We start from the raw sequence: 15343 nt of genomic DNA on the forward strand, positions 1-15343 counted from the left end.
AATTTTAGAGATTGGATTATACACTTTGTGAATGGGATCTCTGTGTGTTTTGCAGGAGCGCCAGAAGCAGTTAGAGAGTCTGGGTATTTCTCTCCAGTCTTCAGGGATTAAAGTTGGAGACGATAAGAGTTTCCTCGTCAACCTCAACGCCGATCCTGCCCTCAACGAGCTGCTGGTGTACTATCTGAAGGTACACACCGAATAACAAACAATGTCGTCACTATAATTGAGTTCACTTTCTGTGTTTGACACAATTTTCCTTCCATCTTCACCGTTTAAACATTACATCTCGACTCAAATCTTTACCCATGCAAGCTATTTGGGTTGGAGAAACTGAAGTTCCATTTCCATAACGAACTGGCTTCGCAGGATTCAGTTGTCATCTGACTAAAAGTGGCTGCTTGTGGAAAGCAGTGTTATTTGTGTCGGGAGGCCTCAAGACCGGAATTAATTAAATACAGCTTTCAAGAAAACAAAATCAAGCTTGTGTTAAATGGGCGAGATCAGAGCAGATAAAGATAAAATCTGTGATTGCATTTCTAAAAAAAAGTCCATGCACATTATGAAGTTGTGTGGCTTTAATCCTGTAGACATGACTCTGTCAAGGTGGTTATATTATCCAACTCTCTGCGGATAACGTTTAGTCATATGTGGAATGTTTTGTTTTTTTAGGAGCACACAAAGGTGGGCTCGGCCGACTCTCAGGACATTCAGCTGTGCGGCATGGGCATCCAGGCAGAGCACTGCGTCATCGACATAACGGCGGATTCTGCGGTCATCCTCAGCCCCTACCGCAATGCTCGGTGAGGAACGCCGATATCTCAGACCCCGAGGTCTGAGTGTGTATGGGGGGGGGGGAGCACTTGCAGCCAGGGTTTAGAGGCATCCGTCTTCAACAGTGAATCCTGATGCCGTTGCGGTCTGTGTTGTGTTCTAGGACATGTGTTAATGGTTCTCCAGTGACCAGTGCTCTGCAGCTTCACCACGGCGACCGAATCTTCTGGGGAAACAACCACTTCTTCAGGTAAATGATCAAATATTACTCAATATTTGGTTGGTTGATTTTTGTTTTTCCACCCTGTATACACAAGAACTATTATGTAAATTCAAGTTGACATAAGTTGCACCTCTTTTAAATATACGTATCATTTTCTTCAGTATAAAAATTCACTCAATTTATCTGAATTGTTATTTAAACACAGTTTTATTACATCCTAGCAATGTTTTCTGCACTAGCGTGAGGATTGAAGATATTGTGCCATCTAAAAATATACAACATATCGCTGAGTTGATAGCAACTCAACCGACAGAAATGATACCAAAGATTACGGTCAATTAACTGGACATCCCACCTGCAGGATCAACCTGCCTAAACGGCGCTCTCGGGGAGCTGAGGACGAGGAGGGGGAGGGTGGCGTGATGAAGAACAGCGGCAGCAGTGAGCAGCTGGATGCGGATGGTGACACAGCCAGCGAAGTGTCCAGTGAAGTCAGCTTCTCCTACGAGTTCGCCCAGACAGAGGTCATGATGAAGGCCCTGGGCAATAATGGTAAGGAGGCGTTAAGGAAATCCAATATCTATATTCTGCATTGACGGAGCTTTAGTTGGTTTAGTCTCCTGTGTTTTCTGACTCCTCTACGTTTCGCTCAATCAGACCCCATGCAAGCAGTCCTGCAATCTCTGGAGAGGCAGCACGAGGAGGAGAAGCGCTCTGCTCTGGAGCGGCAGAGACAAATGTACGAGCAGGAACTCCAGCAGCTCCGCAAGAAGCTGAACCCGGACCGCCTGTCGGCCGGCCCCTCTGGAGGGCCGGCGTCCGGCCAGCAAGGTCCCGGCCAGCAAGGTCCAGGACAGCAGTCTCAGTACCGCAGCCTGGAGAGGCTCAGCATGGGAGGGATGAGTCATTCAACCAGCGCTCAGAGCAGACTGAGACAGTGGAATGAGGACAGGTTGGAGTGAATTTATTTCATTTTTACATCTTTTTATATCTTCATTTTGATATAAATGCAAACTAAACACCACCTCTTTCTATTCCCTCCCCCTCGCCTCTGTCCCCTCTTCTTCACTGCCACCCCCGCTCCTCCTTAAGGGAGGCGGTGTTGGTCAGGAGTCTGCGGCGGTTGAGGGAGCAGATAGTGAGAGCAAACCTCCTGGTGCAAGAAGCCTGTTTCATCTCTGAGGAGCTGGAGCGACACACAGAGTACAGAGTCACTCTCCAAATCCCATCAGACAACCTCAACGCAAACCGCAAGGTCTCACACGCACACACACACATGTAGACACTCACACATGCAGAGATCTCCCTGTCATCTGTTTTTAACACAGACAATTCTCAAAATACATCTGTGTGTGTGTGTGTGTGTGTGTAGAGGGATGCAGTGCTCAGCGAACCAGCGATTCAGGTCCGACGACGGTGTCGAGGGAAGCAGATCTGGAGTCTGGAGAAGATGGAGAACCGTCTGGTTGACATGAGAGAGCTCTACCAAGAGTGGCAGGACTACCACCTCCATCACCAAGACAACCCTGTGAGTTAACTTGACAAAGTTAAGATGCGCTAGAACTCTCATATCGGTAAAACAAAGTTTTATTGTATTCCACATTCTCCTTCTTTCCTTGTTCAGGTGATGCGCTCGTATTTCCGTCGAGCAGACCCGTTCTTCGACGAGCAGGAAAACCACAGTCTGATCGGCGTTGCAAATGTCTTCCTTTCCTGTCTCTTCTATGATGTCAAGCTGCAGTACGCTGTTCCCATCATCAACCAGAAGGGAGAGGTACAGTAGTCCCAGACCTGTTGGTTATCAATTTGATCCCTCCATCTCTTTGTCATAAAAAAGGGAATCAGTAAGGAATCAGAGCTTTGGAGATAGAGTCTCCAGACTTGGTGTATTATAAACTTCTTTAATGTAGTTTCTGTTGTGTTTTTTTAATTTCCTGCAGCTACTTCTGTTGAGATTTTTCTAGTAATCTCTGTGACACCATTCCAGAATGACTTTCATTGAGATCAGCAGTCTTTTAATTTCTGCATCATCATGGGTGTCCGAGTTAAAGGTCGCATGATTGTCAGATGATAGTCATGTTGCCAGAATGCTAAAGTATAACAAAATACTACAAAGGTTGTGACAAATAAAGCAAATGTTTAAGTACATTTCAGCTAGATTTCTAAAATGGAACTCTAAATGGTGGATGAGTAGCTCTGGAGTCGATCAACTTTTATTAACACACTTTTTCTAGGTATGGATGGGGGTCAAAGTGTTTTATAATGTTTTCCTGTCTGCTCTCCTCTCGTCAGGTGGCAGGGCGTCTCCATGTGGAGGTGGTGAGGGTTGGAGGCGGATTAGAGGACAACATGGCTGGAGGAGATGAACCCGACAACAATCAAGACACTGAAGTGCATGATCGCAAACTGGTCTGCATGGTAAGACAGAGGGATCATCAGGGAGAAGTACACTATCTATACTATGGTATGCACAGTCCTGCAATCAATTCTGGAGTTTGTTCTGAAATGACTTTTGACCCGTGTTCCCTCTACAGATTAAGATCCTGCAGGCCACTGGTCTTCCCCAGTACCTGTCCAACTTCGTCTTCTGTCAGTACTCCTTCTGGGACCAGCCTGAGCCCATCATCGTGGCTCCTGAAGTAGACCCAGCGTCCTCGTCGCCCACCACCAAGGACCCACACTGCATGGTGGTGTTTGACAGCTGCAAGGTGAAGCCTGGGAGGGAGGAGGCGGGCAACTATAATCGTTGTGTTAAACTGACACATGGGGAGCTGGAAAGCTGATATTTATGTAAAAGGTGGTGTGTGGGAACATGTTGTTGGTGTAAGACTGATCTTCATTTGGTGCTGCAGGAGGTGGCAGTGTCGGTGACCGAGGATTTCATCGAATACCTGACTGAAGGGGCCGTTGTCATCGAGGTATTTGGACACAGACAGGCGGATGCAGGAAGAAACCCCGCCCTGTGGGACCTCAGCATCATCCAGGCCAAGACGCGCACACTACGAGACAGGTAGACAGTCACCTTTGACTTTTTACGATTCCCCTTTGCTTTCCAGTAAATGATGAAAAACCGATGCGCTGGTGTGGCCCAGATGTGCTGATGATGTTTGTTTTTTGTAGGTGGAGTGAGGTAACGCGTCGCCTGGAGCTGTGGATTCAAATCCTGGAGATAAACGAGAACGGAGACTTTGTCCCAGTGGAAGTGGTTCCTGCTAGGGATGTGCAGACCGGGGGAATCTTCCAGCTTCGGCAGGTAGGGGAAAACGCAACCACAGTCGACTTGATCACAGCAGGTGGAACGAGAAAACGTCAACTGAAAAGCCAGCTTCTAATTATTTTCTGTGTCTCGCGCCTCCTCCTCATCTCCAGGGTCAGTCGAGGCGAATCCAGGTGGACGTGCATTCGGTTCAGGACTCGGGCACCATGCCTCTGATCGCTGAAATACTGCTCGCAGTGTCAGTGGGTTGTGTGGAGATCCAAAACGCAGCAGCAGACCAGGAAGGAGAAGAGATGGACAGCTATCAGGTAGATCAGACGAATACAGCTCTGTCCACAGCTCGTTCGCCTCCTTTAATACGTCTTAAATTGACTTAAAAGTGAACTGGACCCCGAAATGTTGAACTTACTGGTTTGTTGTTGCAGGAAAGAGACCTGGAACGTTTGCGGCGGCAGTGGTTAGCTGCTCTCACCAAGAGACAGGAATACCTCGACCAGCACCTGCAGAGCCTGGTCAGCAAAGCAGGTAACACACACACACACACACACACACACACACACACACACAAGTATACAAACATTCATCAAAACAAGCTTACACATTCCAAAATCCGCCCTCTCTTTGGGTTGTTTGGTGTCTGTCAGTGTAGGAAGTGTTAAAGGTGTGAGCGTTGTTGTGTGCACAGAAAAGACAGAGGATGACATGGAGAGGGAGGCCCAGCTGCTGGAGTGGCGCTTGACTCTGACGGAGGAGAGAAACGCTGTCATGGTGCCCTCTGCTGGCAGCGGCATTCCCGGAGCGCCTGCTGAATGGTATGACACGCGGCAGGACGTGTGCGCGTCTCTAAATAGATTTATTTGATGTTTCTTTGTGAAGGCCTCTCTCAGCTTTACTTCCGTAAGGGACAGAATCGTGCATATGTTGATCCCGGTGTGTATCACATGTTTGTTCACAGGGTTCCTCTGCCGGGCATGGAGACTCATACTCCTGTCCTCTTCCTGAACCTCAAACGTATGTCACTTCTTTGCTAAATCAAATATGCCTGCTCACGTGTTTTTCTACTCGACGGCTGATTTGCGATGTGTTCTGCTGGTTTTCCCCAGCTGATGACCTCAGCTCTCAAGAGCAGTTCGAGGTTCCCGAGGCCGGAGGTTGGGACGCCACCCTGAGCGGAGAGGACGAGGACGACTTCTTTGACCTGCAGATCGTCAAACACTACGACGGAGAGGTGAGGATGACGGACCCGCATGAGGTATCTTCCCCCCCCCAGAGGACGTCTACTTGGGGAAACCGTGTCATTAACCAAGTGTGTGTTTGTCGACACCTGCAGGTCAAAGCAGAGGCATCATGGGACTCCACCGTCCACGAGTGTCCCCAGCTCAGTCGCGGGGGGGCGTGGCCGGAGCACCGGGTATACCTGACGGTTCGAGTGGTGGTGCAGCTCAGCCACCCCGCCGACATGCAGCTGGTCCTGAGGAAGAGGTTCTGCGTCAACGTTAACCCGGGACGCCAGGGTTTTGCACACAACTTTCTCAGAAGGATGTCCACCCGCAGCACCATACCTGGCTGCGGGGTCACCTTCGAGGTGGTCTCCAACATCCCCGGGGTAAGGCCAGGGGAAGATATCAGGCGTGTTTCGCCTAAGAAACTTTCAGAAGGGTGGATCACTTATCACAAATCTTTTATGATGTTTTTATGCCATCAGGACGCCCCTGGTTCAGAGGACAGGGAGATGCTGGCCAACCTCGCCGCCAGCGCACACAACAGCCAGTCGGCTGATAACGAGGCCGCAATCGAGAAATACCTCCGCAGCGTCCTCAGTCTGGAGAACATCCTGACTCTGGATAGACTCAGACAGGTAGGTGAAGGAACCGGTAGAGAGACAGACAATCTCAAGTCGATAGAAATTAGATCTGTTGATCGATAAGCAGACATGCAGTGTTTTAACACACAGCTGCCTAGAAGACACGGCACTTTCTAATACATTGACATGTGCTGTGTGTGTGTTTTAGGAGGTGGCAGTGAAGGAGCAACTGACGAGCAGAGGGAAGAGCAACAGACGGAGCATCAGTTCTCCTTCTGTCCACAGGGTAAAACACATATACAGTGCCACTATAATATTACTACAAGACAATGCAAAATAGTACAACATAATCTGATTCCACACTCTCTCTCTCTCTCTCTCTCACTGTCTATCCATCCTCAGCTGTCTGGAAGTAGACAAGACCTGTCCACAACCTGCCTGGACGACAAGGTAACACACTATTAGCTTCTTGCCTCTACATGTTGACTCTTCTCAGCAACAGCTGGTTAAGAGTGACGAGTTTGATGTAACTGAATAACACATTTCCAAACCCATGTCCTGCCTGTCTGTTTCTCAGGGCCGATGGGAGAGTCAGCAGGATATCTTCATGCCCTCTCAGTTTTACCGCACCCTCCCCCGGCCCGCCTCGTCCCCTTCCACCTACTCCACCTCCCCGTCTTCATCCCCGACTCCCTTCGGCATGTCGCCCCCGCAGAACCAGGAGCCGGAACAAGGTAAACCTCCTCTTTTTACTCCCTCTACTCTCTTCTCTCTCATACACCCCTTGTCACTTTTCCTCTCCTCCCAGTTCCTTCATCCCTCTTCTCTCCTAAACGGGTTCATTCATTTCTACTACACGCTGATCTCAATAAGACTTTGATCTCCATCATGAGACTCCACTCCTTGTGTTTTGATGTTGCCAAAAATATCACTGTGTCATTGTTTACGTGACTAAATGCTGGGTCTCAATGCTCTGTTCCCTTTCTTTGACGCCTAAGATGATGTGTCTCTTCCTATCTGCTCCTTCTGGTCTCGCTTACATCCATTTCTGTCACCGTCTTCGTCTAACGCAGTGCTGCGAACTTCCTCCTCCTCTCTCCTCATGGTCATTACCAAAGCTTTTCATTGTAATCAGTCTGAGTATATTCTGCCTCATAGTGATTTCTTGTCCATGTCAGAATGCATGTTATTGTGACGTGCTTTAGATTAATTCCGTTCACGAAATGAACAGAATTAATATTTTTTAGTAATTGTGTTTTTTTTTAATCACGTTGTAATTGCCAAATCAACCGTCAGTCTTATTGCTGGCGGATGTCTTCTTCTGTCAGTCTATCACTGTGTTGTTTTTTTGCCATTTCCTGGACCTGCTTTCAACTTTCTTGTCTTACTCTTTCACACCTCCTCTACCTCCCACACCTGCTCCTCTTTCCTCGCTCCTTTCCTCTCCTCTGCCTCCTCCTCCTCCTCCTCTCTCACCTCAACCCCCTCCCCCCAGGTCGTTCAGGACTTGCTGCCTCTTATCTTTCAGTTAAGGCGCTGGTTCCTCAGATGCCCAAACTGCTCAAGTCTCTGTTTCCAGCGCGGGACGAGAAGAAGGAGCTGAGGCCGTCGCCGCACAGCCAGCAGGTCAGCAGAGCTCCGTGCTTTGTTTTACTGTGTGGATGGTGAAGCTGGGTGGGACCCAGTTAGCCTCGCTGACGGAATAGAGATTACAAAGTTATATAATCATATAATCATATAAGTCATATAATCAGTAGTAAATGATGCTGAACTGGTTTAAAAAAAATGCCGAGCTCTGGCAGCAAGGTGAGTGTACGGGGTGTGTTGCGTGTGTTGCCATGTCATGACCTTGTTTGTTGTTTCACTGCAGCATGTCCCTCGCATCATGACATCCGGAGGGGACGACAATCGAGTCAAAGCTGACACGGTGAGTTTCTCCTGTTTGATCCCCTGTCGCTCACATTGTGATTCATGTCACGATTGGATTTGATCAATATGGGGATTGTTTTGTGCCAAAACGTTACAAAAATCTTTAGCTTTTCTTGTGTATTCGTAATTGGATCAAATTATTGGTCTGTGGAGAAGCACTGCAGCTTTCATCAATCTAATACGCAGTCATATTCAAGCTGCACAACACTTTCCGCAATTGCAATCTGGGGCCCCTCTGGACATTAAATTGTCTACTGCCATACTGCGTTTAAGGGTCGCTGCAGCTATTTATTACTGCCCCCCCCCCCCACCGCCATAAATTGTGGTGGACTGACAGAGACGGAGAATCAGCAGAGGCTGAGATAACCCTGTATGTTAGTCCACAGTATGGGCCAAGCTCTAGATACACTGGATCATACACCTCCAATAATGCAGGAAACAGTATCTTTGTGTTAGACGCTCTCTGCCTGGGAAATTAACCCCTTTAACTAACTGTTCTGCTTCCTTATTGGTTCCTGATCTGGTGCCGTTTGCAGTAACATAAGTGTATATGTGGTTTTGTTCCAAAGACCTTTTCATGTATTTACTCATTCGCCCAAAGGGCGACTGCGTTATTTATTGCTGTCAAGCAGCGTGTGGCTGCAAATGTCAGTGTTTTCATGCTGCACATAACGGACCCTAGATTTAAGAGCAGCTGATTGGTTCAAAGGGTGACTGTGACATTTCTTGGGGGGGAAGTTGATGATTTTTTGTTCTGTTGTTTTGCCTTGCACGCTCTCGTCTGAAACCGTTGATTTACTGTAGACTGCAGTTCTACGGCCCCCGGCCAAAGACAGACGGGCGGAGTTCCCAGACGTCCCTCCTCTTCCCGTGCATGACCCGCATGACATCACCCCCCTCAGCCCCCTCAGCCAGTCATCGAGCGGCTACTTCTCCGGTAGTGTTTCTACGGTTACCCTGTGTGACGTCCTCCAACCCTCCTCCTCGTCTTCCTCACTCCTGGCTGCCGAGACCGCGTTGCCCACAAACCCCCAGCAGCAGGGTGCTGACAGGAACGCTGTTGTAACCTCTCCTTCTCAGTGTGGCACCAAGACGGCCGCCGTCGCTCCGCCCGCCTCCCACAGCTCAGCCAATCACAACAACGTCGCAGCAGAAAACTCCTTCTCTGAACACAAGCTGGTCGACTCAGGAGGAGGAGGAGGAGGCGGCTTTGAGAGGCTGGAGATCTTTATGGACGATGACGAGCGCAGCCATGATGACGTGCTGCCTGATTGGCTGACAGAAGGGGCGTATGTTACAGTAGGAAGCAATAAGGCCGGGACAGTGCGTTACGTGGGAATGACGCAGTTCGCCGAAGGAGTGTGGGTGGGGGTGGAGCTGGACACCCCTGTAGGTAAGTACACAATTAAAGGGCCACTTCACACAAATTACGCAAATAAATGAAAAACCAGACCAGGTTTTGGCCGAGTAAAAGAGTGTACCGTAGTTTTGTAACAATCACAAATATTAATTTGTTAATGTACGGCCTTTGATTGGTGGAGCTGACCACAGTTTACTTCTGAATGGCGTCTGGCTGACGGTCTTCTTTTGTTTTGCTCCCCACAGGTAAAAATGACGGTTCAGTCGGAAGTCATCGGTATTTCCACTGCAAACCGGGTTACGGGGTGCTGGTTCGCCCGGACCGGCTCTCCTGCCGCGACCGGACCAGCCGGCGCACGGGAGACTTCACTGCTCCCGCCCACGTCCCCGTGTTGCGAGGAGAAGCCATTGTTGCCCGACGGGGGGAGAACCGCAAGTCCTGGAGCAGTTGAGGCAGGGAAAGTAGGAGCTGGATGGGAGAGATGAACTCCCCGACAGCCCTCCTCCTCTTCCTCTCCTCCCAGCTATGCAACAGGCTCAAGCATTCAGAACTGACACACTGCCTACCCTCCTATTAGAAATACACTCACTACATCCAATCAGTGATGGATGGAGGTAGAACAAAGACAATGAAGAGGCCATTCAGAACGAATGCAAGTAAGTTGATGAAAGACTATGCAGAGTATATACAAGTCCGTGGAAGGACTATTTATCATGTGGGAAGATGATGCTCAATGGGAAGACTGCTGAGAGTGAATGGAAGGCAGTGCGGACTTTGTCTCTCAGAGATGCATTCTGAGCTGATATACAGGGATGCAAACTGGTCACTTTATTTTAATCCCAGTTCCCTTCTGAGAATACATATTTAAACGTAAAGTGCAGACAAAACACTTCGAGAATGAAAAGGCTTCATCTTTTCCACTTGGATGCCGGCTATTATTATTATTAGCCATTTTTTCATCTATCCACCATTCACAACGATTGGTTATTATTAGTAGTCATAGCTTCTAGAAATATTTAATTGACTTTTAATGTTTCTTTTGCCTTTTTTATCCTCCTTTCACGTCTCACCATCATGTGCTTTCGTGAATTAGGAAACAAAAATAGATCAAATTAGATTTTTTTTAAATTTGGGGTCATACTGTGCTACAATGTATCCAACTGTGTGTTTGCATCCCTGGATGTGACGTCTCTACCTGGTAGTCCTGAGACTGCATGTCCCAGAATGCTCTGCTCCGGCTGCCGCTCTCTCTCCCCTAAACACTTTGACACATTGTCTCCTCCTCCTGGACTCCTTTTTTTTTCTTTTTTTTTTTTTTTTTTGAAGATGGATCCTCCCAGAATGTGCCTTCACCATGGCTTTGGTTTGCATTTGTATTTTGTCTTTATTTAATTTCTGTGAGCTGTGTTTTGTGTTTTAAGAGAATGCCTTGTGCTAAGTGTGAGGTGATCTCAGGGACCGCAGAGGGGGAATGACGAGGTGTGTGAGAATGTTGTACAGTGTTGCCCTGTGTGCACAGATGAGTTCATATTGTAGTCGATGTCAAAGACTTATTAATGTGTAAAGCAGGAGAAGTTGTGTCCTTTTTGTGGGACAAAGCCACTAAGGGAGCAGGTTGCTTGTACCGGGAGGCTTTAAAAGTCTATTTTGCACTGGAGACGTTGAATAAGAAGCATCTGTATGTGAGCAGAACGTGTCCGCGGGACGGAGAGGCAGACTGAGCGTGGACGGATTCCTCGAACCAACGGGCAACGTGAAGACGGTTGTGTTGGACGTCCGTCCTTGAAGCCTGTGAGCTGGTCGTCCTCTGTGACTGACGTTTGGACACCGGGGGGCGCTGTGGTACTCTGGTGTGGTCGGTGGGCATGTGTACGTGTTGAGGAGAAGAAAGTGATGGAGACACAGCAGAGGCTCTGCTGGGTATTTCACGCCCGGGAGGAGAATCGATTTGCTTCTCTGCATTTGATCTGTTTTTGAAAGAGTCTAGTTTTAAGTTGTAAATGGGAGAACAATAACTGGGAGAACGTTTAAAAACAGGAAAGCTGTTCTGACTGAACATTCCTGGCACGGCTGTTGGAGATGATGTGGCACACTTTGGGATTTACAAAAACAATATATTTTCCTATTGAATATCACATTCCGGAGGGACGCTTAACATTTGACAGTGACCTCGTTCTCTGTGTGTTGATTTGTGGGAAAGCATCAGCAGGACATCACAGCAGTAGTTTCCTCATCACGTGGAAACTACCGAGCTCGTGAAAACAGTTGTTTCATGTCTTCAGTCGCTCTGCGAGAGCGATCCTTCTGATGAACTAGACTAAGGTCGGAGGTCAAAGTGTTTGCTTTGAGTCGGAGCGATGCTGTTCTGATTGGTTGTTTTGATGATGGGAAAAGTAATATTTCATCACGATCAGCATCACTTGGTTACTTTAGCACCATGTCTCATTTATTAACGACTATTCTAAGTTCATATCCTGATGATGAAGAATTTATGCTTATTATCATATGCGGTTTCTATGGTGACATCCATGTATACTAAGGAGTCTGTTGCGATGATGCACACGTATGACTACGTTATCTGGAGAAACGCCATCATCATCTTTAATGTTTTATCGTGCGTCTTCTTAATTCGAGAGGCCTGAATTTACTATTTATATTTAAATGCTTGTACACATGCATTTTATCGCATGAAAATTGATAAACGCCTTTTTATTTTGATAAATATTGCACAAATGATTCAATGAAAATTGCTGCTATTAGCATTGTAGATGGACCGGTTTATCGAACACTCTGTGTCTCTTACTGTGTACTAGATTGGGATTCCAGGAGTTTTCTTTTCTTTCTTTTTAACCCCAGACGGAGAAACTAAAGTCAGCGCTTTGGTTCAGTTTTTAAATATGAAGCGGTTAAAAAAAAAAAAAAAAAAAAAAAAAAAAATTCTAAAAATGAGGCACTTATTGTGAGCCTTTTGAAGATGAGCCGGGAGGAAAAGGGTCGTAATATTCCCGCATCGAGCTCTGGAGAGGAAGTGTGATGTTGGACGAGGGGACAATGCATCACCATAGCTCAGTCATAATCTGTGTGTGTAATATCTCTGGCTGGTTACTATTGGTGGCTGTCTGGTATGTTAGTAGTTGGCGAATAGCGAAGTGGTTTGTAGGTTGGACTGCTGTTTATTTAATAATATTGTGGTTCAGAACAGTCATGTGGTAATGAAGGAAGAGAGTAAAGTTCTTTTGTGTTTGACTGTGTGTGAATGTTGGGTGGACCTGGCTCTGATTCAGTTATGTCGGCGAGTTCTTGCCAAGACGAGAAATGACCACCAGCTGCCACTTTCCTTAACACACTGAGGGGGCAACTCTCTCTCTCTCTCTGGAGGAGTTCTGAACACCCCTCTCTGTGGCTGGTGGACTCTCCCGTCCTGGTCTCGGCTCGCGGCGCTGCTCTAGGGGTTCGAGATCACTTCAGGCTTCCCTTGTATGCGTTTGTGCCTCAAACTATGTGACCGAGTATCTTGCACACACTGTGTTTTCATATCGACAACGCTTCAGTTCATTTGCACAAGAGGGAATCGAAGAGTTAATATCTGGCAACACTTTGTTTCTGTCTGAAGAAAATACAACCTGATCTCACGTTATGATCCAGTGTTTGGTGTTTTAATTGTACTTAAATCGTTGTAATGTTTTCTGCTTTCAATCACTCGCTGCTCAACTACATTTTAAGTCCGACTGGTTCAATTGAGAGCTGTTATTTTGCGTGACAAGCGACTCGGATCACAACAGAAACGAGTCTTTTCTTCCAGCACACATCTTCCTCTGTAGCTCTCTGCGGCGTCGTGTGCGCATCACTTTATTAGATTAAGTGTGACGCTGGCATTAGATTTTTTATTTTTTTTTTAAAGTCCAGCTCGCGGGCTGCCTGATGCCCCGGCAGTCATTTCAATAAGGAACTGTAACAACTAGCATTGGAGATAACTGTTTTGCTCAGAACGGATTTAATGTTGTAATTCAGTGGCCTCCATGTCTGCCACTGTAGAGATTAGAGCAAAGCCAGAAGTGTTATTTATGGGACTGTATCGACCCCAAGAACCACATCCAGTTCCATTTTTATTGATGCGATTTGTGTCCCAGCATATTCATATTTGTATGTTCAAATCTTCCCCTGAGAATTTATTTTTGTTTTCGTTGTCTTTTCTTCTGTTTACGTGCTTCTGTTTCGCTCAGAATTCGGTCCCATATCTGCGCTGCATTCAGCTGCCGTCGCTCTGAGGGATCAGCGTCCTCTGCCAGCTCTCTCACTACACGCATCACTGCTGTGCTGTGAAACTTATTATTTAACAGGATCATTCCAAAATTAGATGAAACCTTTCTTTTTTCTAAATACAGAGTAACCTTATCTTCATTTGGTCACCGCTGCTGTCCGGTTTTAAAGACATCAAAGGGAGTTCGTAAATACGGTTTTCGCTGGTTTAAGCTCCTGTATTACTGCCTTGCTGGAGGGCCCTGACTTCCACACAGGGAATTTTATAAAATCCTCAAAATCTGTGGATTTACTACCCACCACTGCCCTGCTGCAGCGACAGCTCCTGCCTACCTGGGATCATCACCAGATCTGACGAGGTGTTCTGATTTTAAAAACTTTTTACCTGCAGAAAAGTAGTTTGCTTGATATATTATTTTGTATATGACAGGCACTACAACACGTTTTCCTGCCTTGGTAGTGAGTGTTCACCTTCTTTTTTTTTTTTACTACCTCTTTCTCACCTCTCCAGAGTGTTCTGCCAACTTTTTCCCTGAGGCCTTTTATTTTTAGCTGACAGAGTTTTAACCTGCTTCGCTGCTGAACAGTTCAGCGCTCTGTGTGTTCTCACACATTAGAATAAACCACACAGACGAGTAACACGCAGTGCAGCCTCGTTTTCCAATCACCGATTTATTTCAGCAGCCGTGGATTCAGATACGACTTCTCGTCTTGCTGCATTTTTAAAGGCAGTTGGTATCAACGCAATGCGTTTCATTCAAACTTCCTCGGTACCAGCAGCCGTATTTCACAGAGCTGAGTAATAAGAGGAGCTAAAGGAGAGGACTTGGTGCTCGCTAAGTCGTGTTCCTCCTGCAGAGAAGACCTTCCAGAAACACGTGGGTCAACAGTATTACTATATCATCCTGACTAATCATTATCAGTTGTCTGTCGCTACTGTTGATTCTGTGGCGGCGGCTTTGCCTTGATGTGTCATATGTACGTGTGAGTGGTCGTAGTGTATGTGTGTGTGTGTGTGTGTGTGTACATGCGCATATTAAGACTTATAAAAAGACAAATCTGAGCACAAGTTTGGGTTTTGATTAATTTAATTGTTTTCTGTAATTCTATGCTGCAATCCAAAGAATAAACATGTATTATAATACATTTATCATTTTCTTTTAATCATCTGAACAGTAAAAAAGGAAGATTAAAAGAGTTCATTTGTTTATTATTTGCACCAAACCGATTTAGTGTTGAAGGAAATGTGCAGAGCTGTGGGAGACTGACGCAGCATGTAGTGTTGAAGGTAAGTGGTAACTTTACTTTATAGATATACATAATACCTTTTCAATGAGGTAAGGAAACCGCATTTCACAAAAACTATCAACTTAAACTATACTGTAACAATCCCGACTCACGGTCCACTTATTGATCCAGAGCTTTCAACGTCACCGCCCTGTCTTCATCAGCGGAGGAAGTTTGCTCGGTTGTCATGGAGATCATCTCGAAAACCCTCATCTGGTAAAGACTGATACAGCTGGAAGCTCCAGAAAAAGTGACTAAGTGGCCCTTGATTCGGGATTGGTTTAACAGTTTGAGGTATTTAACACACGTTAAAGCTCTTGATGTTTTCTTTTTCCAAAACGTATCTGTTGCTTCTTTAGCTGTGAATATTAATAGTTTGACAAAGAAAATGAGATGTGAAATGAAGTATTCAGGGACAGTTTACGGTACTTTGACCGTATACACATTTACAGTACAGTAGCAGCCGGCTGTGTTAACTGCGCCCGCGCG

General features: G+C 46.5%; 1 protein-coding gene and 1 long non-coding RNA gene across 5 annotated transcripts in view; one reads left to right on the plus strand and one right to left on the minus strand.

The window, feature by feature from the left end:
• Nucleotides 1-14713, plus strand: part of kif13ba (kinesin family member 13Ba) — a 35728-nt gene extending 21015 nt beyond the window's left edge. For 2 of the 4 annotated variants that reach the window (XM_076077628.1, XM_076077630.1), the window contains 26 exons: nt 56-190; nt 673-803; nt 938-1024; nt 1359-1549; nt 1655-1949; nt 2090-2252; nt 2370-2525; nt 2622-2771; nt 3290-3415; nt 3532-3705; nt 3850-4007; nt 4118-4250; nt 4367-4522; nt 4640-4739; nt 4900-5026; nt 5170-5225; nt 5318-5442; nt 5545-5820; nt 5920-6072; nt 6227-6304; nt 6421-6468; nt 6596-6752; nt 7514-7644; nt 7889-7945; nt 8752-9340; nt 9553-14713. In XM_076077628.1, coding sequence (XP_075933743.1) covers nt 56-190; nt 673-803; nt 938-1024; nt 1359-1549; nt 1655-1949; nt 2090-2252; nt 2370-2525; nt 2622-2771; nt 3290-3415; nt 3532-3705; nt 3850-4007; nt 4118-4250; nt 4367-4522; nt 4640-4739; nt 4900-5026; nt 5170-5225; nt 5318-5442; nt 5545-5820; nt 5920-6072; nt 6227-6304; nt 6421-6468; nt 6596-6752; nt 7514-7644; nt 7889-7945; nt 8752-9340; nt 9553-9758 — 4158 coding nt within the window. In that variant the 3' untranslated portion in view covers nt 9759-14713. Of the gene's footprint in view, nt 1-55; nt 191-672; nt 804-937; nt 1025-1358; nt 1550-1654; nt 1950-2089; nt 2253-2369; nt 2526-2621; nt 2772-3289; nt 3416-3531; nt 3706-3849; nt 4008-4117; nt 4251-4366; nt 4523-4639; nt 4740-4899; nt 5027-5169; nt 5226-5317; nt 5443-5544; nt 5821-5919; nt 6073-6226; nt 6305-6420; nt 6469-6595; nt 6753-7091; nt 7335-7513; nt 7645-7888; nt 7946-8751; nt 9341-9552 lie in introns of those variants that run through there. The other 2 variants (XM_076077629.1, XM_076077631.1) reach the window with 2 other exon arrangements.
• On the minus strand, nt 155-8234 carry LOC142933518 (uncharacterized). The gene is made up of 3 exons (XR_012947601.1): nt 7495-8234; nt 4624-6127; nt 155-4441 (listed from the first exon to the last, which is right to left on the minus strand). It is a non-coding gene; the product is annotated as an uncharacterized LOC142933518 (long non-coding RNA).
• Nucleotides 14714-15343: the final 630 nt, after the last annotated feature.

Source organism: Anarhichas minor, unplaced genomic scaffold (assembly GCF_050575085.1).
Source record: "Anarhichas minor isolate MPS153535 unplaced genomic scaffold, ASM5057508v1 ptg000062l, whole genome shotgun sequence".
NCBI lineage: Eukaryota > Metazoa > Chordata > Actinopteri > Perciformes > Anarhichadidae > Anarhichas > Anarhichas minor.